We start from the raw sequence: 23,112 nt of genomic DNA, 5'->3' as shown, positions 1-23,112 counted from the left end.
GGGCAAACAGATAAAATCTTTGGGACCAAAAGCTGACTGGCTAAGGAATTAAATAAGTAAAGAATGTTTTAATTCTTTTTTGCTTCTTTACAAGTCTAAAGCAGGCCTGAAAGTTCTGTTGGGGGGCATTAGATTTTTCAATCTTCTTCTTGGACTGAGCTATCAATCAATGGATCTCATCTTCTATGATGCTGTTGTTGAGCAGCTAAACCAATCCTTGATCAGCAGAGCTAATTACAGATGTCACATAAAAAGCCACCAATTGCAAGTGTTGTAAGTTCTTTTCGGATCCTACACTTTTCCTATAGTGCCTAGATACAGTGACTCTCAAAGCAATTAAGAGCCTGTGCAGTAGTTTGCTGCTAGGACAATCTGTCCTGAACTAGAGTTTCCAGATCATTGGGAGATATGCCACATGACTTCACATTGGCCTTTGAGGTGTTTTCATAGCATTTATACTGTCCACCGACAGCGCACTTTCCGTGAGCAATCCATGTCCGTATATCATACATCCTCATAACATGACCAATCCAGCAAAACTGTCTGTTCATAAGCTTTGCTTCCATGCCCATGACACCACACAGCTTAAGATCCACCATCTTAGGAGTTTTGTCCCACCACTAAATCCTTAAATTGGAAGACTCCAGTGAACTAGTAAATGCAAAACTATTAACGAACAGAAAGGGATTTTCATCAGGCTTTGAAAAACAATTTTTTCCTGATAACATCTATTTAATTTCAATGGCTAATTAAGACTTTGGAGAAAGAAAACTGTCATTAAAGATTCAGCAGTTTCTGTACACATTCAAGCAATGCTCACAAAACATCTTTTAAATTTCCCAGTGATCAGCCAACCAAAACAGAACTTTGGAAGGAACAGAACCTACCAAAACCCTTTCAATCCTCTTCATACACCACTAAAAAGAGAAGATTGCAAAGGCTTAAAAGCCCTTTGCAGGTCACCCTTAAGATACCCAGCATCTAATTACAGGGATGCTTTCTCCTCATTTAAGGATAATTCGTTTAAAATCACTATTGCATGAAGGCTTTCTGTCACTTTCTGCCAGCTGACCGAAGAGTCTCATTGAAATCCTCACAGATTCTCTCTCAGTTCTAAAATGTTCTCAGAAAACTGGGTTTAAGGCTTGTTCCACGACCCCCCAGCATGGATGACAGGGGTGTGAATTCTACTTCTACTACTAGCATGACTAAAAGTACTGTATTTCAGATAAGACTGTTGATGCAAACTCAATACCTTCTAGACTGTATCAGCAGAGTCCACCTGAGCTAGTGAAAGCTCAATACTTCAGTGTCTAATGCAGTTCACACCCCTGTAGCTTGCACTGCAGGGCCATGTGGACAACAAATTAGAATATCAAAACAATTTCACATCAGCAGGAGGCAACCTTCATAATGATTAGAACCCTGAAGTGGGAATCAGGAGCAATGATTCAGCAATTTTTTTCTATCTGGGTGCAGAATAAATTTTATGTGCTCAAGGCATGTGTGGATGCATCAGCTGTGGGCCCTCTGCTAATCAGTTGGGTGGTATTTGAACCTCTCTTGCATGACTGGCCAACTGAATTCTGGGGTTTACTTCTGACTCTGACCTGTTGCATGATCTTGGCCTCTATGGGCCTCAATAGTTTCATCTGTACAAATAATACCCACACTTTCCAAGTGTTTGGCAATCCTCTGATGAAAGGGGTTGCATAAATGTAAACACTTGAGATTGTAAACACTGGATTATCCATTCAGTGAGAAATTAAGTAGAAGACACTGGTTAGTGATGTAAAAGATGGACAATCAGATACAAGTGTAAACAATGACAGTGAAAATTAATAAAAAACTTTACAGTGCCTGCAGACTATACTGTGCAGACGTAACTCTCTGGCTGCTCACTTACATGTGGCACCATGCACATGGGCAGGAAAACCAAAGTGGCAGGCATTGTAATTTTGACTAAAGTATTTTGAAAAGTAAGGAATTATAATTTTCACTGACATGCTACAGCATCTTCCACCCCGTGGAGATCTCTAAGAAGGTAACTCTCCTAGGAGGATAGTGCCATATGAACTTGTTCATTAGTCATCAACCTGTTGCAGGTGCATATGTTGAGGCACAAAGTCATTTTTCAAAGGTCTTCAGTGGAGCTGGAAATACAACTTTCGAGTCCTGAGGCCAGTAGAAAGAATACCACAGGCCAGTCTCCTCTCCCTTATATTGGTAGTTAAATCCAAAATAAACAGTAAGCAGAATTCAGCTGAGATCACCGTTGTTTCTTTAAGTCCACATCACCTTGCAGATTACGTGGGCAGCTGGTGCCTGGCTACTAACTAGGTTAGGGGCTCCCAGTGCAGGCTGTGGACATGCCTCCAAGCTACTAACAGGGCTATTTCTGCTCAGGCTGCTTGCAAGCTTTCTGGGACAGCTGCAGGGAAAGGGTGGGATTGAAGAGCCTACTGGTCATCCACTGGTTCTCACCCTCCCCTGGGTCTAGCCAGCAAACCCTTCTCCAGGATAATCTCAGCTTCTCCCTCACAGTGCATAGCAAGGTGTGGGGAGAAAGGACTTACAGATTGCATAGTGTGTGGAAGTCCGGCTGCTGCAGAGAGAACAATGCGACTCCACGAGACATTGTTTACATTGGTATCCGGGGAACAGCTAAAATGGTTCCGTTGTGCAATGCGGCCTGCCACGCTGCTGTGCACTCTGGGACTTGCAGTGTCTTTGCCCAGACCCTCAGCATCCCAGGTGAGACTGGCTAGTTCAGCATCCAGGGCCATCTCTGAGATGTCCCAACAGAGGTGCGAAAGGAGGAAGTTCAAGTACAATAACATCGCTGGCCACTCATTAGTTAGGCCTTGTGTTGTGACTAGGAGGAAAGCCTGAAACTACAGGGCTTCCTAAGTGTCTCTGGTCACCGACACAGTCCTTGCAGAAGGTACCCAGAGAATGTAGCTGCATTGTGGCACCAAATCCCTCCCTGTGGCCTTTTCAAGATACGAATGTGGCCCAGAGACCAAAGAGCTGAGCGCTCCCTGCAGCACCTTCCAGCTCCCCAGGCAGCTGCCTGGTGGAGATTTGCTCTATCTTTCTCCAAAGGTGAAGTGCGCTAGTGCCAGCTCTGCTCTAGTCATGTTTGCTGCCCTAGGCTGGACACAGTTATACCAGCCACAATGTGTTGTGGCTGGTGCAGCTTATTTCACTCAGGGTGTAGTAGCACTTAAACCACATGCACAGAGAAAGAATGAGTTTCCTCTATGGCCTCAGCTGAGAGCCAGCTGGCTTTTAGCTCATGCGGTAGCAGCTCATGCACTAAACTCCAGAGATCCCAGGTTCCATTCTTCCTGTCATCCCCACGTCTACCCTAGGTGGGGTTAGGCCCTGTAGCTATACCCACAAAACTTAAAACGTGTAGCCTAAACCTAAGGCGCACACGGAGGCTTGGTCTGTACTTGGCAGGTAAGTTGATTAGGAATACACAATTCTAGCTACAGCAATTGCATAGCTAGAATCAACTTATCTGCAATTAATTTACGTGGCTCTCCACACAAAGGGAAGTCAATGGGACAGTTTCTCCCATCAACCTCCCTTACTCAGGGGTGGACCATAAATAGTGTGATTTCAGGAGTGTCTACCAGATTCATGAAAACAAACTCCAGAAGAATGACTCTGAACAGGTTGATCTTCCCTGTAGTATGGACAAGCCCTGAGAGGGTAAAATCATCTGACATAAGCTATATAGGTAGCTCAGTTGGTTGGGGGAGAAGGATCGTTACATATGCACCCTGCTGTTATGCATATTGATGTCCCCTATTCATTTCTACAGTAAATATTTTACCCTTGGAAAAGACTTTTGAAGAATGTTACAGTGATTTTTTATGACTGCATCAGACTATGGAAAAGGCAAGTAAAGAAGCTACATGGGGAAAAAACTTAGCTTGAAATACTTTACTTTTTATGCCTAAGTTCCCCTTCTGCTGTTGGAGGCACCACAGATGGGCCATTACACATACAAATCTCTTCTGCTCTACAGAGTACATGCCCAAATGTTGACAGGCTGATAAAAAGTCTTGAATCTTTCTGAACTGAAACTTTCAGTTCGGAGCTTTGCGTATTTCTCTTACATGATTTATTTATGTATTTATTGGTCAACTACAATAACTATGGTGTGTTTCCAGTTGCTATTATAACCTATGTCTACATTAGAGGGTTTCATTGACAAAACTGGCATTTTGTTTGCAAAAACCAGGGAATGACCAGATTCCCAGGATGTCCTCTTGACAGTAAATGGACAGAATGCAGCACTTTTGTCGAGAGCACTCTATGATCTGTTGACAGAAAGACAGGCTGGATGTTCTTGGGGGGCCCTCTGTTGACAGACAGGGCTTCTGGGATGCCAGGCAGCCCTGGCTGCTGAACTTCTGATTGGCCATTTTGTCAAGAGAGTGGCCAGGCAGTCTGGCCGCTCTCTGTTGACAGAGTAGATCGCTTTTTTGATCCACTTTTCAGTCTGGCCACAATCTGTCGACTGAAGTTTTTGTTGGAAGATATCTGCTGTCGACAGATCACGGTAATCTAGACATAGCCACAGGCTGCCAAGTGTATTCAGGCAGCTTGGCAGCAGTGCTGCATATTTCTCAGGATGGGAGAAGCAGATGTGGGAATAATCACAAAACAGCAGAGGTCAGGAGCATTGTAGAAATAGGGTCCTGAATATGGGAAAGTGGGAGATATGGAAGTGATGTCACTGACTCATTTGCTGGGCAGTTTATAATGTAGCATTGTCATCAGATTTCAAGGATGGATGCCCTTGTGGACAATTAAAAAGAAACAACAAAAGAGAAGGGTTGCACGGCATTGCGTAAAATAAAGGACAGGGAGGAAGAGGATTGCAAGTGGGTCTGTCTGTGCCAGATCAGAAAGAGGCAATGCATCAGAACCCATACTTAGATACTTACAGTTAATATTATCACAATCCCAGCAGGAAATCTGCAAATTAATCTAATTATAATTACTAGTTAGACTGTAGATAGCCCTTGCAATTGAGAAGATCAAACAGCTATAGAAATACTAATGGACTTAAGCCTCATATCACTGCTATGAACTAGGGAAATATCATCACTATCCTTTCACAGATGGGAACACAGCTCTAAGGGGATTAAATGCCTTGCCCAAGGCCACACAGGAAGTCATTTGCAGAGGTAGGGCTCTTGCCCTGTTTTCTTGGATTATTTTTGCATTATTATCCTTCTCTTTAAAGACTTAAGCCAGTGGTGCTCAACCTTTCCAGACTATTGTACCCTTTTGGGAGTCTGATTTGTCTTGTATATCCCAAACTGCACCTAGTTGCTTACAAAAGCAAATATAAAAATACAAGTGGCAGAGCACACTATTATAACTGAAAAACTGCATAGTCTGTAATGCAGTATAAACAAGGTGTCTGAATGGAGGTGAGTTAATGTCCCTCTGGAAGGCCTCCACGTATTCCAGGTACCACTGATTTAAGCCACTCAAAAGCATCAGCTCCTTGTTTGTCTTTGATTACTTACATTTCATTTCAGAAACAGGCAAAAAACAACATCAGTGGTGAGCCTTCCTTTCAGATAAAACAACTTCAATCTGGGCTCAGATGCAGTGATAATGGTTAATTTGAATCTCTGGACAGTGGTACAGTAATCACTACAGTAGGATGATTGTAAGTATTCCTAACAGGATTCCATTTGTATTTATTTATAATTTAGATAGTCAATATCAATATTTATTTTAAAGCATGTTTTCCTATTTTTATCTATTTAATATTCACAGATATAGCAAATGATGGGGGGCCTCAGGCAATGGAAGAGTCAGAGAATAATTACTTAATGGTAGAAGGCATTGAGATTCAAAACAATTGAAGCTCTATAATCATTAAAACACAGACTATCTGTATGAGATATCAAAACATACACAGTGAATACCCTTAAATCAAAAGCTAACAAGTTGTCAAGCATCATTCTTTTTACTTTGCCTAGATTTTGTCAAGTTGTGTATGATGAAATCAGTTTACTCACACTTCCCAATAAATATCTAATCCTTCTAAACCTAATTAGAAGTCTGAGCTGTGGGTTATTGCTACAGAGCATTTTTACGAGTTTGTGTTTCTGCAAGTCAGGCCTGCAGAGTCTGCAGAGAAGGCAACGGGCCAACTCTGATGCAGTGCTAAAATTTCAAAGCTTTAAAAGGACTTTTTTATGACTAGCTAGTCTTACAGCAGTGGTTGTCTGGTAAATTTAAAAGAACACAAGCAGAGTCTTAAGAGATTTCATGAGCTTTGCTAGGTAAGCAAATAGCTCATTTCACATTCCAGCCAGTAAGAGAGAACTTGAGGCCAGATTTCTTGTCAGTGACTCTAGGACTGTGGCACCTTCTTCCAGCAGGTGTCCTTGGGATCTTCCTCTCTTAAAGGGGAAATTCCCCTCATTGGAGAGAGTGAAGACAAATGTAATACAGCTCCCAGGCAGGCCACATCCAAGTAAAACTGGGAGGCCACTGTCCCAGGTCCACCCTCTCCTACCCTAAAGTTCCCATTACTCACAAAGATCAGAGAAGAACACTATTGATTGAGCACAGATATACGTGAGTTTGCTATGTCAAAACTAGTGCTTTCACTCATTGGGCCGTGCAAGAATCAGGTGGGTCTGGTACTGGTGCTCTATGAGAATATTTTGCATGCTGTGTGTGTGTTGGGGAGTGGGGAAATGCCATATTATAGGCAAACCCAGCAGTGCTTCATAATATTAAGGTTGTCCTACGCTTTCTATTATAAAATGCTTTTTACAGTTGTGACTTTCCCAAGCATTAACTACTTAAGCCAAAATTTTCCATAGCAGGTGTCTGTTTCAGGCTGAATATTTTTAATAAACTTCACACAAAATGGTTCAGTTGTTCCAAGAATGCGGTTAGTGGGAAAAAATGCATTGCTTTGTCCATGTTGCAAACTTCTGGTGACCTTTTCTTTGTGACACTCTAGTGGCCCAGTGCTTTTGATCAGAGACTTTAAAATTGTCAGGCTGGATGGCCTGTGTTTCGGGATGGTGCATTTTGTCATCCTCATGAAAAGCCACTCAAATGTGGCCAAGTTATAAGCCTTTGGAAAACAGCAGTTGGCACATGCTCATTACAGACTTACTAAAGCCAATCTTATTCTTCAAATACTCCATCCTAGACTGGAGATTTTGACAAGCCATTATCAGTGAAGACTCTGAGATTGGATGAGGAGCCTGGGAGACTGACAGGCAGTGGGGTATAAGCAATGTGGACACATGGGGCAGTGATCTGGATGTCAGAGAGTTACACAGATTGGACAAGGTGCTAGGAGGGGGAGATTAGGAGTGTCTGGGCAAGAAGACTCAGAACGGGAAGAAAATCCTAAGGAATAGACAGCAGGGCTGTGTCTACACTGCATTTTTTTAATGATACTTTTTTCAACATTCCCAGGGTAGAAATAAGTAAAGTCAAAAAATTGTGTTCACACAGCCACAGCATTGTGAAATGGACTGTTCTCATTTACAGCCACAACATTGCAAAAGGAGCATTCACATAAGCTGATAATAGCTGTGAGTTGGTCACACACATTCCTTTTCAGCCTTGAAGGGGAGGGTTGAAAAAAGTCGTTCGCAGAGCTGGAGTTATGATTTCAAGGGAAAAGCCCTCTTATCTCCACGTTTTGTGCATAGCCGTGTGAATGCTCCATGTGTTTGTTTGCTTGTTTGTTTGGGAAAAAAGGCTTTTTCTGGGGGAAAAAAACCCCACAGGTATTGACAAACCCTAGGACTTGTAGGTTACAAGAATGAGACTGGGACGAAAATCTGGGGGTGTGGAATAGACAGCTTGGAACAGAAACACGCTAGAGGGGGAAGGGATACCAGTGTATGTGCCCATTAGATTACACTCCCAGATCCTGGAATGGAACCCACAACTCCCAAATCTTACTATTCCTCCATGTCAACAGATATCTCTGAGGTCCCTGTCCAGGTGTCCATTCCTCCTGAGTTCTGGGGCACAGAGAGGATGACAACTTACTACTGCTATCAATTACTCCGTTAGCTCCAGTGCCAGAGACCTGTGCTGAAGGTTCCAGCACTGCTAATAAGCCTCATGTACAAAGGTGACGGTAAGCAGGTGTGCTCTGGAATGCACCTCTGGCAAGAACTGGCTGAGCTGCAGCAAAAGCCAGCAGGGAGCTATTTAAAGATCTGGCAGGGGCCCAGGTTACAATATCACAGTACCCGTAAGAGATTTTAAGTTACCTTCACCCCTGCGTCTGGGTGTTAGTAGGATGCCACATGATGGAATTTCTGTTTTTCAATTTGCTCTTTTAAAACCCTAAGAAATGTTTCCCTCTCACACACATTACACTACAAGAACACTAGACAAGTAAAATCAAGCATACAAAAGTCAGTAAACAATCGACTGAAGGTTGCTCATGCATCTTTAATTCAATCCCCTTGTGATTACGCATTATGGTATCATTTAATTACATGATCACATCTTCATTTTTCCACAGCACCCTTTCCTCATGCAATGTGCAGGCTGAATGGGGCTCACTGAGTAGCTATCCAGTAAATCCATAACTGGAAAGCATGTCGTACATGAATACTACGACAAAAAATATCACTGACTCACCAGCCAGTTGTGTCCCTTTTCTCTCTCTCTCTCTCTCCCCTTGCCCTTTCCATGTCTGGTCTCTGTACCCTCATGCTACTTTCCTCCTCCCTTCCCTGGGGTTAAATGAATGTCAGCACTTGTTTCCCTTGCATGATTGGTCTCTTATATGCACTGCAGTCTACAGAAAGTATCCAAAAATTAAAGCTTGCTGTAGCTAATATTAATTCCCTTGCGGTACAATACACCAGCCAAATACTCTCTTCTGTTCATCAAAAACAAGACCACACTGCGGGGCAGAAGGAAAAATCATCCTTGGGCATATTAAGATTAGTATTGCTGTGGATTTTCCACTTATGCTTGTGCAAAATTGAATTTGCTAATTCTTTCCCTCCCCCTCCACCCCATGAAGAGGTTCAAGATTTACATCTCCTTTTGCCAGTGCAGCTGCTTTTCATTGACTGAGTATCCAAACCAAACAGCAGTTGAATAGCTTTGTTACTGGCTACATTAGACAAATTATGCCCTCCCTCTCTATTATCCTGACTCTATTGCAATCCACAAACACCACCATAGTTATTCATCTGTGACCCGGACAACACTGCCTGTGCCCTGTGCTGTTTATTAATAGAGGTTACGGAAGTGAACTTGCTAACACCAGTAGTCAAAAGCAACTCTGGCTTCTGAATCTCAAATACAGAGATAATAGAATGTGACAACTGCCAAGTAATTTACAGGAATGACTTTTGAATTTCAGAAACCAGAAAAAAAGCTGCATGTTCTTTCTGATAACCTCATGTGATTTCTTCTTCTCTGTGGCTTCATCAGTCAACATTCTTGAACAGTAATGGTTGTTATCTATTTTTATGTAACTAGCTGTTTGCTTTGTGCTTCCAACAAGGAACTTCTGTTTGCATTAGGCTCAAGAGTGGGGCTAGCAATGAGGGTTCAGGGTGCAGGCTGCCCTGGGTAGAGAGGACCAGCCCCAGCCCTCTCTCACCTCTGCTTTAGGCAGGGAAGAGGCAGGGCTTGTTAGGAAGCTACACAGCCAGGCAGCCACACAGCTTATGGGGAACTCAGGCCACCAGCATTATTTCTTTGAAGTGGAAAAAGATAGTAAAATGGGTTTCTCCCACACACAACACAATTTTATTAGAACAAAACCTAGCACGCAAAATATCCCTTCTTCTGTGCCCTGGGAATGGCAGACATGGCCAAAGCTTTACCACATTCAAAGACCTGGTTAAAACATGACTAGTGTAGTTTATACACCATACGTTAGGGATTAACTTTGTTGTTATTTTGTCCTGTTACAAGGAATTTAGATAGCAGAGAGTGGAACTAAATGTGCTAGCATTTGCTAGCACATTTCCTGATATGCTATGGACAGGGCCTATAGGAAAATCATTCGCTAAAAAAATGGGAAATAGAAAAAGTCCTTGAAAAAATTTTGAAAGTTTCTAGACACAGCCTAGAAAACAGAAATTTGGCCAAGATTCTCAACAGTAACTGGTGATTTTAGGTTCCACATTTCTGGGGCGCCCAAACTGAAACACTTTAGAGTGGGTTAATGTTAAGGAAGTGCTGAGGAAGAGAGCTGCTGCTAACTTTTCTCACCTGGGAGGAATAAGAGTCGACTCACACCCTCTGTCATGGAAGCAATGATCTTCACACATCTTTAGCAGGACTGCACTCCAGCACTGCCTAAAACTAGGCAAGGGAGTAGGGGTAGGGAGAGGGACACATATCTACACTTAGGGTCCTACCACATTCATGTCCAAGAAAAAGCATAGATCACAAAATCTGGTCTCCCCCCTGTGAAATCTGGTCCTTTGTGCATGTCTACCCTATGTTATACAGATTTCACAAGGCAGATGGTCTCTCAAATGTGGGGGTCCTGACCCAAAAGGGAGTTGCACCTGGCTCGCAGCATTGTTACCTTTACTTCTGCACTGCCTTGATGACTAGGTCCCTAACCCTGGAGGGAGCACCCCAACAGCACCAGCACAGAAGTAAAGGTGGCAACACCATACTGTCACCCTTACTTCTGTGCGGCTGCAGGTGGCAGAGCTCTGCCTTGAGACCTGGGTTCCCCGCCAGAAGCCACCACTCTCCAGCTGCCCAGCTCTGAAGACAGCACCACCCCCAGCAATGCAAAAGAGTAACAATACCACAACCTCTGTCTTCCCTCACCTCCACCCCATTAAACCACCATGCAATTTCAGAATAGCTGAAATAATCATATTTTATAATTTTAAAATCCTATAACAGTAAGATTGACCAAAACAGAACACAAAATTGGCAGGGCTCTAGCTATACTACAAACTTTTTTCAGCAGAGACATGTCCGCCAGGAGCACAAAAATCCCAGACCCCTTAGCTAAGTTATGGCAAACTCTCCAGGGCAGAAACTGCTCCGCCAACAGAAGAATGCTGCAGGCAGCATAACTAGAGAGACAAAGTGGGTGAGGTAATCTCTTTTCTTGGACCAGCTTCTAGTGGGAAAAAGCACACGATTTTGAGTTCACCCAGTGCTCTTGAGCTCGAAAGCTCGTCTTTCACCACTAGAAACTGGTTCAATAAAAGATACCACCTCATCATCCACCTAATCTCTCTAATATCATGGGACTGATGGCTATAAAAATACTGCATTGAACACAGCTTATGTTACTTGGGTATTATTGTTACACCAACAGAAAAAACTTACTCTGTCAGCATCTATACTTGGGAGCTCTTCTGGAACAGCTATATCCAGGAAAGTATTCACAGTTCAGACAAGGTCTGATTGTAAGGGATAAATGTTTGATATTAGAACTCGGTCCCTACAAAGATTTTCTTTTGTTTGTAATTTCCAGAAATATGGGAAAACCCTTCAGTGATATTGAGCTTCACAGCCAGTATTGGCTATCGGTCACCCAACTCCCACTGATATGTTCAATGACATTGAAACTACCACAACCACAGTTCAGTATATTTGCTTATTCATCGATCACCATCTTGGATGCACAGATTTGGGATGGACTCAAGACCAGAACCACCTCCTGCATTTGGGAAACAGTCATTTTTCTTTAGTGTCCCTTCCCAAAAAGTTAAAGAAACTTTGTTTTTATTAACAGGAAAAGGAACAGTCATCCACTTAATAGCAAGGCAGGTACAAAACTGGTTTTACCTTTTACTGGATGTCCCCCCGAGAAAACACATACACATTCAGTTTTCCTAGGCAGAACATTTCAGAAGTGTCTGTCGTGAAAAAAATTCTTTGCTTTCTTCTCTTTGCTGAGGAACCTCAGTATCTTGAGGGCAGCTGAACAGGGATGGCAAGTGAACGAGTTCTTTTTCCCCACAACAGGTGGGATGGTGTCAAAAATCTCAAAATAAAGAAGCCAACAAACTTATTAGGAGATTGAGGCTGCATTCAACTATCACAGGGACCAACAATCCTGGCAGGGGTGCCAAGAGTGGCACACAAGCCGATTTTCATCAGCAGGCAATGCAGGAGCTCAATCCCGCCCCTCCTCCTCCATACAGCCAGGAGCTTGGTAAAAGCCAGGCCACCCATGGATTAACAAAAGACAAGCTAATGCTACCAACCACCACCTAAACGGTAAAGCTTTGCATCTTAGTTTATTCATTAAAGAAGCTGTTGTAAGCAGGACTGTTAGTGACTTTAAAGAGTATCCCCAGCACTGGGACCATACACAGATGAAAAGATCAAATTTTGGCACTCAGCCTCCAAAAGGTTTCTGATCCCCGAGTTATCGTAAGGGGGAAAAATTGGAGCTCTCATAATTGTCAGCCGCTACCCAAACTTCTCTTTGGTGCTCTCTTCCCCAGACAGGAGGAAAGTTTGCACATTTCCCCACTCCTCTGATGCACTTGAGAATAAGGGAGAGCAGCACAGTATGATGAAGGAAAGATCAAAGAGCTATGTAAGGAAGAGTCTCTCTTGTGTTTTGTATGCCATTTTATATGCAGAAATTAAACTTGTTCGTACCTCTAGATGTATCCAACTGTATCCCCACAATGGTGTTGGAAAAACAGTCTAGAGAGTCTAAGTCACCACTTCACAGCTTCTTTTTGATGAGGTATATTTAACAAAATCAATTTCTGCTTTAGCGTTAGAAGGGATATTAATCACCAAAACACTTTTTAAAAGTGAATCAGAAAATGATTAACTCAAAAAGTTGGCATGTGGGTAGCAGCGAGTCTGAAAAGGAGCTTCAAAATAAGTTTGCTTTAAAAAGATGTGCATGCTCTTCTTTAATTTGGTGCCTTCTACATAATGCTATGTGTAGTATTTACACAGAAAAATCAATTTCTGAGTGCTTTTTCTTTTTTGTGTCTGTGTGTATTGGGGGAGTAAGCAGCAGGGAAGCAGGAGGATATAATAAGGTGCTATAATTAAACTGAACATTTCTTTAAAAAGTTTATGCTCTCAGGTTGTATCATACAATGCACTTTAGTTTTAACATCTCTGTGTTTCCAATAAATGACAGGAGGATTATGAAAGCTTGCTGTGTCCTTTCCAGGGTCTGTCAATGAGAAAATGGACACTATGAGGAAACAGCTACTCTGTTTTGCAAGGCAATATGATATGGAACAAGGAGTCAGCAGAGCTGCAGCTCTGCATACTAAGTCTTGTGTACAAAAACTGAAACAGACAGTAGAAGTTGCAATGCATTTTGGAGCATATAGGTTACAGGGAGCTGAGTCTCTCCACTCCTGGCTGTGAACACATAGCCAGACAGTCCATTCCTCAGTATTCTCACACCCTCAGCCTAATCTAGTTGATTTGGGGATATCCCTCTTATTCTACTGCTTGTGGCATTATGAAAGAGGTCCCACCATCCCCTTGCCTAATTTATCAAAGCCATTTTCCATACTTTCCACTCTTCCCTTAATTTACAAACAAATATCTGTCTGTAATCAGGTAACTCAGAAGCCAGGAGACATCACAGCAGCACCACCACCACTCTGCAGGTAGACCATACCATCTGTTAACTTTGCAATGCAGAGTTAAGTGCCATGGGAATCTTAATGTTCTATCACCCTAATATGGGGGGGGGGCTCTGTCCTTAGTACTGTAATAGTCTTGCAAGTTTGATCAACAAATATCAAAAATAGCTACATGTTAAACTGTAATTAAACACTTCAATTTATAGTCATGTCTTTGAGCAGATGTTTTGGCAAAGCCCTCTTGAAGCAGAAATAAAAATTTTTGAAGGGAAATGTTTATGACAAAGTGAGGTGACTACATCTGTGTCACAAGAAGAATGAGAAAGGTTGACTAAAAGGGAACTAATCTGACAGATTTTACACCATTTAATTTTTAAATGTGCAACCCTTCCCTCTTCCCCAAAAGTAGACACACTGTTTAGTTCTCGCTTTATATTTACCTAATTCCCAGAGGTAGCAAGGGTGAAATCTAGCCCTATTACATTTCACCCCACAAATGGCAGTCTGGCAATTGATATTAGAGAGACCAAGATTTTACCACTAGGGTTCTTTAATTGTGATATCAGTAGCAAAAAAAGACTCTGTTTCACTTTGTTCAATCCAAGAAGAAAAAACCCATTGCTAAGCTTCACATTCTTCACTGGGTGCTTTTTTTCCCTTGTCAGATGGGAAAGGCTAAACTATGTTTTGAGACTTAAAACATTTCCCCAACATTGCACATATGCAACCACTATGTCTTTATAGCTCTCATACAACATGTCCACACTAGAAAACTTAACCTTATTCTAGCTACAAGACAGTTGCCCCAGTGCAGCGGTTCCCAAGCTTTTCAGCATCATACCCCCATTTTGATTTTTGAGAGGCCTTCATGCCCCCCCACCTCTTTTTCACCATCATCCAGCCCCTTTTTACCAAAATTTCACTTCATAATTTAACATAAACACAAGCTTGATATAAAGATGTTATTTAAAATTAAAAATAGGAAGTTTTTTCTTGGCCCAAAATTTAATAAAAATGTAATTTAACATCAGACACAAAACAAATTTATGTGAAGGAGGACGCTGCATACTCTTGACAAGTTGGGAAAGCCTAGGTTTGAAAGATCAAAATGTGCAACACAAATTGGTTTTGATGTCATCAATCTGTTTCCTTTTTAACATGAGTAAACTTAGACAGCTTTTTTCACAGGGGGTATATTGACAAAAACGGAAGAATAATATGGTAACACCTCTTCTCCAACTTTCAAGTACATTGGGAAATATTTTATCCAAAATTCCTCCAAGCTTGAGTTTTTGAAATTCTTTTGCACTTGAATCATATTGAGTGGTTGTTGCAGTACTTCTGGCAATGTACCAATATCAACACTGAATGGATTGCATACTAATTTATGAAGGGGGTTGCCAGAGAAGTTCCAGCTCCAGGCTGGACATGGGCTGTGCCCCATGGGCACCAGTTCTGCCCCAAATGGGCTGCTGGCATGGCTCCAGAGCTGCAGGCATGGCCTGGGCCCTGCAGAGACTAGCTGCAGCCCTGGCTAGGGTGCCAGACACTGTGCTGGCCCCATCCCAGCAGCTGACTATGGACCAGCCAGGCTAAGGGCACAGCCCCTACCTTATGGATGCATGGGGCAACCACAGCTGGCCAGCTACCTGAGACTGTGCCTGTTACCAGAACTGCCCACACCAGCCACTAACCCACCTGACCCCTGCACTGCCAGAGCTGCCCACCCACCCGCCAGCCACTGGGGCCAGCTGCCTACTCACTTGCTAGCCACCAGGGCCAGCAGCCAGCCTGCCCACCAGCTGCCCAGTCAGCCACCTAAGCCCCACGCTACTGGGGCCAGCTGCCGAGCCTCTCCACTCCCCCAAAGCCAGACACCACCAACCTGGTTCTTACCCATCTCCCTCCCACCCCCTGAGGCAGGCTCCCCCAGCCCCCGCATCTAACCTCAACCTCTTCCTTGCCCCAGTCCACACTACTTTACAGGAGGCAGCTAGCTCCATGTGAGTCTTTGCCAGCAGCCTGCTTTTTATAGCAGTTGCGCAAGGTCATCCAAATAAAATAACAGGGGCTGAGAGCTGGAAGCAAAGGCCAGCTCTTTCAGAGTAGTGGAAATAAAGGTAGGGGGATGGGGTCACCTCACACCCCCCCTGGAACTTTTTCATACCCCCTCTTTGGGAAACCATGCTCCATGGCAATCATAGTAGAATAGAGTGTTTTAACTACCCTGTTGCACTGACAGGTCCCGGTCCCTGCCCCTTTCAGCAATGATCTTCACCCCATTGCTGCAGTACTAGGTTTTTCCTAGTGTAAACTAGGATTAAGGTAAGGCAGAATAACTAGGGAAACTGGTATGGAAATAATGGCTTTTGTAGACACAGCTAAATTTGCTTCTTACAACATTCAAATGAGCTTGAGGAAGTAAGACAAGGACTACCACCTATCCCTCCCATGCTGAAGGCTTACTTTAAGAGCCTCCTCCCCCTTAGGTGTGTATCAGGCTGGCTCACTAAATAGATTTTTTAACAGCAATGAAGGGTCCCGTGGCACCTTATAGACTAAAAGAAAAGTTTGAGCATGAGCTTTCGTGAGCACAGACTCACTTCATCAGATACTGGTCTTGGAAACCTGCAGGGCCAGGTATAAATAAGCCAGAGCAAGGGTGGGGATAACAAGGTTAGCTCAGTCAGCAAGGGTGAGGCTTACTACCAGCAGTTGATCTGGAGGTGTGAACACCAAGGAGGGGAAGCTGCTTTTGTATTTAGCCAGCCATTCACAGATAATTAGATTTCAACAGGACCCTGGTGTAATTTCCCTCCATCTACTCACATATAAGTTTATATAAAAATTTCACACTATTACAGATATTTAAAACCAAGTTTTGCCAGCTATAGCTAACTAATGTTTATGTCCAAGAGCTGATTTTTAAAGTTTATATGGCTTTGAACAATTTGGAGCAGCAACATGCTAAATAGCTTTTCCCCGCCCCACCCCCTAAAATCCATATATCTGGTTTGCCCGCCCCCCCCCCCCCACACCTATTTTAACAGTTAAAAATTTGAGCTGGGTACCAGAACTCAGGAGGTAACCTGCCCATTAGGTTTGAATAAATTCTTTACTCCACTGGAATTTTGAAACTAAAGCTTAGAAGACATTTAACCCAGTTTTTTTTAGCAGCAATAGAAGTTTGAAGTAGTAGTCTGCAACAAATTAGGACACTATTGAGCTGTTTTAGAAGAGCCTGAAGGGGCTTTGAGGAACACAATGATGAGGTCCAGCTTGTTTATTCACTCCCATAGGAAGACACTGAGAACAGCTTAAAATGACTATTCAGCCATTTTATTGTAAGCTTGGCTTGCCCTGAGTATGTCACCAGGAGGTTCTTCACTGGAACTAAGGGACCTGCAGTGAATACCTGGTTCTCTTCCCCTTGCCCCTCCCGCAAGAGGCCAACATTGCAAACAGCAGTTAATCATAGTTGCTCCCAGCGTACAGAAATAATTTAGTCAGCCCCTGGTGTAAGAGTTAGAAAAAAAATAGATGAGAGGTGCCATTTCAGCTATTCCAGCTCTCAGTTTTGAGAATGTCTTTCACAAATCTAATCCTTAAATGCTGACAAAATATCCTGCATGGTTAACACATTCTTTAACCCAGGATATCAAAATTTGTTATATGTAAACTTGCAATAAATGTGAAACTTAAAGTGAATTTGGCCCATGTATTACCTGCTAAACAACTCTAGGACACCTTGAAAAAGCAAGCTATTTGACTCATCTGATGACCTAAATTGGGTCCCTCTCAGCAATTTTGTCTAGGAGAGTCATGTGTGACCAGTTTTGAAATATTTTCCCGGAGTACTTCAATGGAAGAAGAGCCATGACCTTTTGTGGTTAAGACCCACTTCACATTAACAAGGCTACCACTCTGAGCCTCAGTAGGATCAGGGTGGGGGGAGAAAGGCTTTCATTGCATGCAAGTCTTGCTTATAAATGCAAACTAATCGAGCTATGCTTTCACATACTCTATAGGCAACAACCTCCAAGTTATTTAATTCTCCAGTGGTTCTAGACAAAGTTGATGTGATTACAGTTTAATAGTTAAAGCAGTGACCATGTACTTTTCTACCAACCAGAAGACTAAAAGCCTGCCTAGCCCCCTGCATTTGTGTTTTCATACTTAAGAATTGTAATTTAGTTAAACTAGACATTAAGGAATGTGAACGTCAACCATGCACTTTAAATCCTTTCTAGGGTTAGTTTCCCTTGCATTTGTGGGCTTTGGCAACTGCTAGCTACCTTAAATCCTTATCCTCCCACCAGTTTGCAAGCTGATTTTGTGTCAGAGACGTCTCCCCCCGCTCCCACATAAGCCCCTCTGTTCCTCCTCCAGCGGTTACCTGCCAGACTGCAAAGGTCATCTGTTTTTTAGAGTGCGTTTAAGCTATAAATCGGTAGCTTATCCTTTTTGTAGAGGAAGGCTCTAGCTTATGTTGTCCATAAAGGCAGCTAAGACTTTTCCAGTCTTTTAGCTCAAACATGGCTCTGTAGGTTTGGTTGGAGGGACCCGAGGCTGAAGAGTTTAGTTAAGCTCTTTTACACCTAGCAGGTATTAGGACCCGCCCCCCTCATTTTAACCATCCAGCTACAGTCCATTAGAACAATAATTCAAAGCCATTAACGTTTATTTTTCCCAGCTTACGCTACTCTGCCGTCCCCGCAGACATGGGCTTGCGAGAGATCGTGAAAAACTGGACAAAATGGACAGCTTCTGAAAGGGATTAGCCGATGGACTGTCCCAGGACAAGCCATGCGCATGCGCTTACACATTTGAGACGTTGCCCGAGTTACTGGTTTCCTTAAGAAATCAACATTCTACGAGTCTTAACCCTTCCTCTCCCCCACCCCCGGCAAGTACGAACTTTTAAATACTTCCTCAGTTACAATTAAAAGCCAACGAGAAACTTATGCTTTAAATGTTTTATTGTTTTTTAAACCAGTTTCCAAATGCCAGACTGGCAAATATATTTTAAATCATTTGGTAGACAACATTCTCCATGCATAACTTGAAATGTCAGTCAACAATAACGATCAAGTGGGCACTTCCGAGAAGTTACTGAACAAAGACATCCAGAATACTAGCATTTATACCAGAATTAAACAACTTTATCTGCTACTAACCTTATCAAGCTGGACTGCCTTCTCCCTGTAAGTACTCAGAAGCAGATCTGAGCTTGCTATGCACATCCAAACAGAATAAACTTAGGACACCTGACTTTTAAGAGTTAGGAACGGAAATAAAACGGAGAATGGAGGAAAAAAAATAGCTGTCCATGACCAATGCAGAGTTCAGTCCAGTCTAGTCCACTTCTTCGATAGTCGGCCCCCCGGCGCCGCCGGATGGAGCAGCTCCTCCCTGGTACAGTTTGGTGATGATGGGGTTGCAGATTTTCTCCAACTCCTTTTGTTTGTGTTCGTACTCGTCTTTCTCGGCCATCTGGTTGCGGTCAAGCCAGCTGACCACCTCCTGGCATTTGTCGAGCACTTTCTGCTTGTCTTGGTCGCTGATCTTGCCCTTCAGCTTCTCGTCTTCCACTGTCTGCTTCATATTGTAAGTATAGGACTCGAGGGAGTTCTTAGCTGCTACCCGGTCGCGATTAGCTTCATCCTCAGCCTTGTACTTTTCTGCCTCCTGCACCATTCGGTCAATGTCATCCTTGCTAAGGCGCCCCTTGTCGTTGGTGATTGTGATCTTGTTCTCCTTACCCGTGCTCTTGTCGGAGGCGGTGACATTCAGAATACCGTTAGCGTCTATATCGAACGTGACCTCAATCTGGGGGACTCCGCGGGGAGCTGGAGGGATACCGGTCAAGTCGAACTTGCCCAACAAGTTGTTGTCTTTGGTCATAGCCCTCTCACCCTCGTACACCTGCACCAGAACACTGCTCTGATTATCTGAGTAGGTGGTGAAGATCTGCGTTTGCTTGGTGGGGATAGTGGTGTTGCGCTTGATGAGGGCGGTCATCACCCCGCCGGCTGTTTCGATACCCAAAGACAGAGGCGTGACATCGAGCAGTAGCAAGTCCTGCACGTTCTCAGACTTATCTCCCATGAGGATGGCAGCCTGTACTGCGGCGCCATACGCTACAGCCTCGTCGGGGTTGATGCTCTTGTTGAGCTCCTTACCATTGAAGAAGTCCTGCAGGAGCTTCTGGATTTTAGGGATGCGGGTGGAGCCACCTACCAACACGATCTCCTGGATCTGGCCCTTATCTAGTTTGGCGTCGCGCAAGGCCTTCTCTACGGGCTCCAAAGTGCCGCGGAAGAGATCGGCGTTGAGTTCCTCGAAACGGGCGCGGGTGATGGATGTATAGAAATCGATGCCCTCGTACAACGAATCTATCTCGATGCTGGCCTGGGTGGAGGAGCTCAGCGTGCGCTTGGCCCGCTCGCAGGCAGTGCGCAGCCGCCGCACAGCCCGCTTGTTGCTGCCGATGTCGCGCTTGTGTTTGCGCTTGAATTCCTCCACGAAGTGGTTCACCATGCGGTTATCAAAGTCCTCCCCGCCCAGATGGGTGTCCCCAGCGGTGGACTTCACCTCGAAGATGCCATCCTCGATGGTCAAGATCGAGACATCGAAGGTGCCGCCGCCCAAATCGAAGATGAGCACGTTCTTCTCACCGGCCCCACTACCTTTCTTGTCCAGCCCATAAGCTATGGCAGCCGCTGTGGGCTCGTTGATGATCCGCAGCACATTAAGACCGGTGATGGTGCCAGCGTCCTTAGTGGCCTGACGCTGCGAATCGTTGAAGTAGGCGGGCACGGTGATGACGGCGTTCTGCACCTTACGGCCCAGGTAGGCCTCCGCGATCTCCTTCATTTTGGTGAGCACCATGGAGCTGATCTCCTCCGGGAAGAAGGTCTTGTTCTCACCCTTGTACTCCACCTGCACCTTAGGCTTACCGCCCTCGCTCACCACGCGGAATGGCCAGTGCTTCATGTCGGACTGTACCGTCGGGTCATCGTACTTTCGGCCGATGAGGCGTTTTGCATCGAAGATGGTGTTGGTAGGGTTCATAGCGACCTGGTTCTTAGCAGCATCCCCGATGAGGCGCTCGGTGTCGGTGAAGGCAACGTAGCTCGGCGTGGTGCGGTTACCCTGGTCGTTCGCGATGATCTCTACTTTACCGTGCTGAAAGACACCCACGCACGAGTACGTGGTGCCCAAGTCAATGCCAATCGCAGGTGCTTTGCCGGACATGATGGTGACTCGCTCAGCTGACAGTCCAAAAACCTTTTTTATCAGCAACTACCAGATGATTTGCCGTTACTTTCCGCCTCACTGTCTTTTATAGTCGCCGTGCGTCTTCTTCTGGAACCTGCCAGAACGCTGCCCCCCAATCAGCTCGCTCGCCTCCGATATTTGACCAATCAGCAGTGTGAATCCTTGGAGAAGATCCGCCCGACACCTCCTGACCAATCATCAACGAGGTTGCCCTCCTGACCAATCCAGTCAAAAAATGTTTTCCTCTAGACCAATAACCTTCCTTCAGTCTTTTTCGTCCAATGAGTTATTCAAACAACTACGCCACCTGGCCAATCACATCGCTTGGTTATCTGTTGCCTCGCCCCATGCCGCGACTGTACCAGAAACTTCCAGGGGACGCTAGTTAGAGGTTGAGGATTGATGTCACCGCTATCCAATAGGATTCGAGCAATGCGTTGAGCGGTGGAACGCGCCAGTAACTGCTCGACGGGTTTTCTGGGCGGTTCTTATGCAAATAGGTGGGCTTCCCTAACCCCTTCTCCTGGCTTGCTGAGTTCTAACAGCTACGGGCGTGAGCCGCTCGGCGCGTCACGTAGGCGGCGAGCTCGGGCCCGCCACGTCACGCTGGCTCTGCGAGATTGGCTGGCCGAGCTGGTCGGCGCACGGTGCGCCCTGTGGCTAGTGACGTAGTGCGGGCCGGGGGGCCCGTCAGCAGCGGGGTCCCAGTAGGGGCGTGGTGGTTAGTGGAGGTCTGATGAAGGGTGTGGGGATAGTACGTGAGCTGGGGGGCCTCAGGGAGTGGGTGAAGCCTTGGGGGAGGAGCATGCGGGGGGGTATGTGGAAACCAAGCGGGGACGGGGCAGGGGAGCAGGAGGTGGGGTATGCAGCGTCTGGGGGAGTAGGCAGGGGTGTGAACAAGAAGGGGTGGGGGAGCAGGCAGAGGAGTGGGGAGCAGAAACCAAGGAGGAAGGGACTGCGGGGTGCGTGGGAAGGGGGCAAGCAGCCAGGAGGAGAGAGAGCAGCGTGTGTAGGTTTTTCAGCTGCGTTCAAGTGTTTATAATTCCTGAAACTTCAGTAAGCTGCCAGATGTCATCTTCTGACAATCCAGGAGCTAGTGGGAAATTTGCCCTTATTTGGTTGCAATGCAGAAGTCCTCTGTATTAAGAAACCGCAAAGGAAAGGTGCCTCGGTTGGTGTCTGCATTCCTCCCGCTGTGTCTCCGTATTCTGGAGTCATGTGAGGGAGAGTTTAGATGTCTCATACAGGCAGAGGTGGAAAGAGTACCCAAAAAGTTGCTTTAGTAAAAGTGCCGCTGCTTATGCTTCTGGCTACTTGAGTACAATCAAGATATGGATGTGTACACACTTTTACTCAAGTAGTTTTCCAGTAGTTTTTCCACACTGGTGACTTGCACTTATGTACATCACCACCCCCCAGCAGCTGCACTCTTACCAAGTAATTTTTTGGGTACTTTTTCCACCTCTGCTCATGGGCATGCACAAATCTTTCATTTCTGGAGTGTGAGTGACTATGCACTTAACAAGAGAGAAGGTGACTTTATTTCTGCTAAAACTGGCAGGCTGACAGCTCCTCTCATGCGTTCCATCACTTAGCTACCTGTCTTACAAGTACAGTTGCCTCACATGCTTTGGTATGCAGTTCTCTCTCATACAACACTCACAAACGTTTCCTTCAATAAAGCCAGGCCCTTCTATGAGGTAGAGAATAGGACATATATGGAGCAGGTATTAAAATCTTTCAGTATTTAGAATGGAATTCTTCTGTCAGGTAACAAAAGCCTTAGAAATGCATTCAGCTATTCCACACAGCTTTCTGAAACGACTGACATTTTTTCTTGCAAGTAGTATAGCTGCCAAACTGATAGCTTAAATGGGCATGTTTTATGGGACAGAAAGATGTGGCATTTAACTCTCTCATTCTAGAGACATCATATGAATTTTAGGAATATGGTTGCTGTATATTTTTGCAGGGTGACCATTCTTAAAATCTCTCCGAATTTATGTTTGTGCTCACATAAATGCTGTCATGCCTACATTTAGTTGAGGCATAAACTGTGAAACTTAACTCAGAGTTAGATAATCTTTCATAAAAATCAGATGCTGTTCCCCCTTCCTGCTTTTCCCATCTCTCAACAAGTACAAAAATGCTTCAGTATATTCAAAATATAGAAATAAAGGCACATTGCTGCATCTGCCTGTACAGTAACAATTTGCATGGATGTTTC

The 23,112-nt window shown here is 44.5% G+C and overlaps 2 protein-coding genes across 8 annotated transcripts in view; both read right to left on the bottom strand.

Moving 5' to 3' along the window:
• Nucleotides 1–18,217, bottom strand: part of PPP1R36 (protein phosphatase 1 regulatory subunit 36) — a 66,020-nt gene extending 47,803 nt beyond the window's left edge. For 5 of the 7 annotated variants that reach the window (XM_074996368.1, XM_074996366.1, XM_074996361.1 and 2 more), the window contains exon 1: nt 18,001–18,217. In XM_074996368.1, coding sequence (XP_074852469.1) covers nt 18,001–18,021 — 21 coding nt within the window. In that variant the 5' untranslated portion in view covers nt 18,022–18,217. Of the gene's footprint in view, nt 1–11,817; nt 12,147–18,000 lie in introns of those variants that run through there. The other 2 variants (XM_074996362.1, XM_074996363.1) reach the window with 1 other exon arrangement.
• A 348-nt stretch (nt 18,218–18,565) lies between these two features.
• On the bottom strand, nt 18,566–20,928 carry HSPA2 (heat shock protein family A (Hsp70) member 2). Its single transcript, XM_074998689.1, has one exon. It carries the CDS (start codon nt 20,859–20,861, stop codon nt 18,960–18,962), a length of 1,902 nt encoding a protein of 633 aa, XP_074854790.1. The 5' UTR covers nt 20,862–20,928; the 3' UTR covers nt 18,566–18,959.
• Nucleotides 20,929–23,112: the final 2,184 nt, after the last annotated feature.

Source organism: Carettochelys insculpta, chromosome 6 (assembly GCF_033958435.1).
Source record: "Carettochelys insculpta isolate YL-2023 chromosome 6, ASM3395843v1, whole genome shotgun sequence".
In the NCBI taxonomy this organism is placed as follows: Eukaryota; Metazoa; Chordata; order Testudines; family Carettochelyidae; genus Carettochelys; species Carettochelys insculpta.
This window is presented reverse-complemented; position numbering and strand designations above follow the sequence as displayed.

Excerpts from the sequence above, each read along its gene's own strand:
- HSPA2 (XM_074998689.1), bottom strand. The coding sequence starts at position 20,861 with ATGTCCGGCAAAGCACCTGCGATTGGCATTGACTTGGGCACCACGTAC.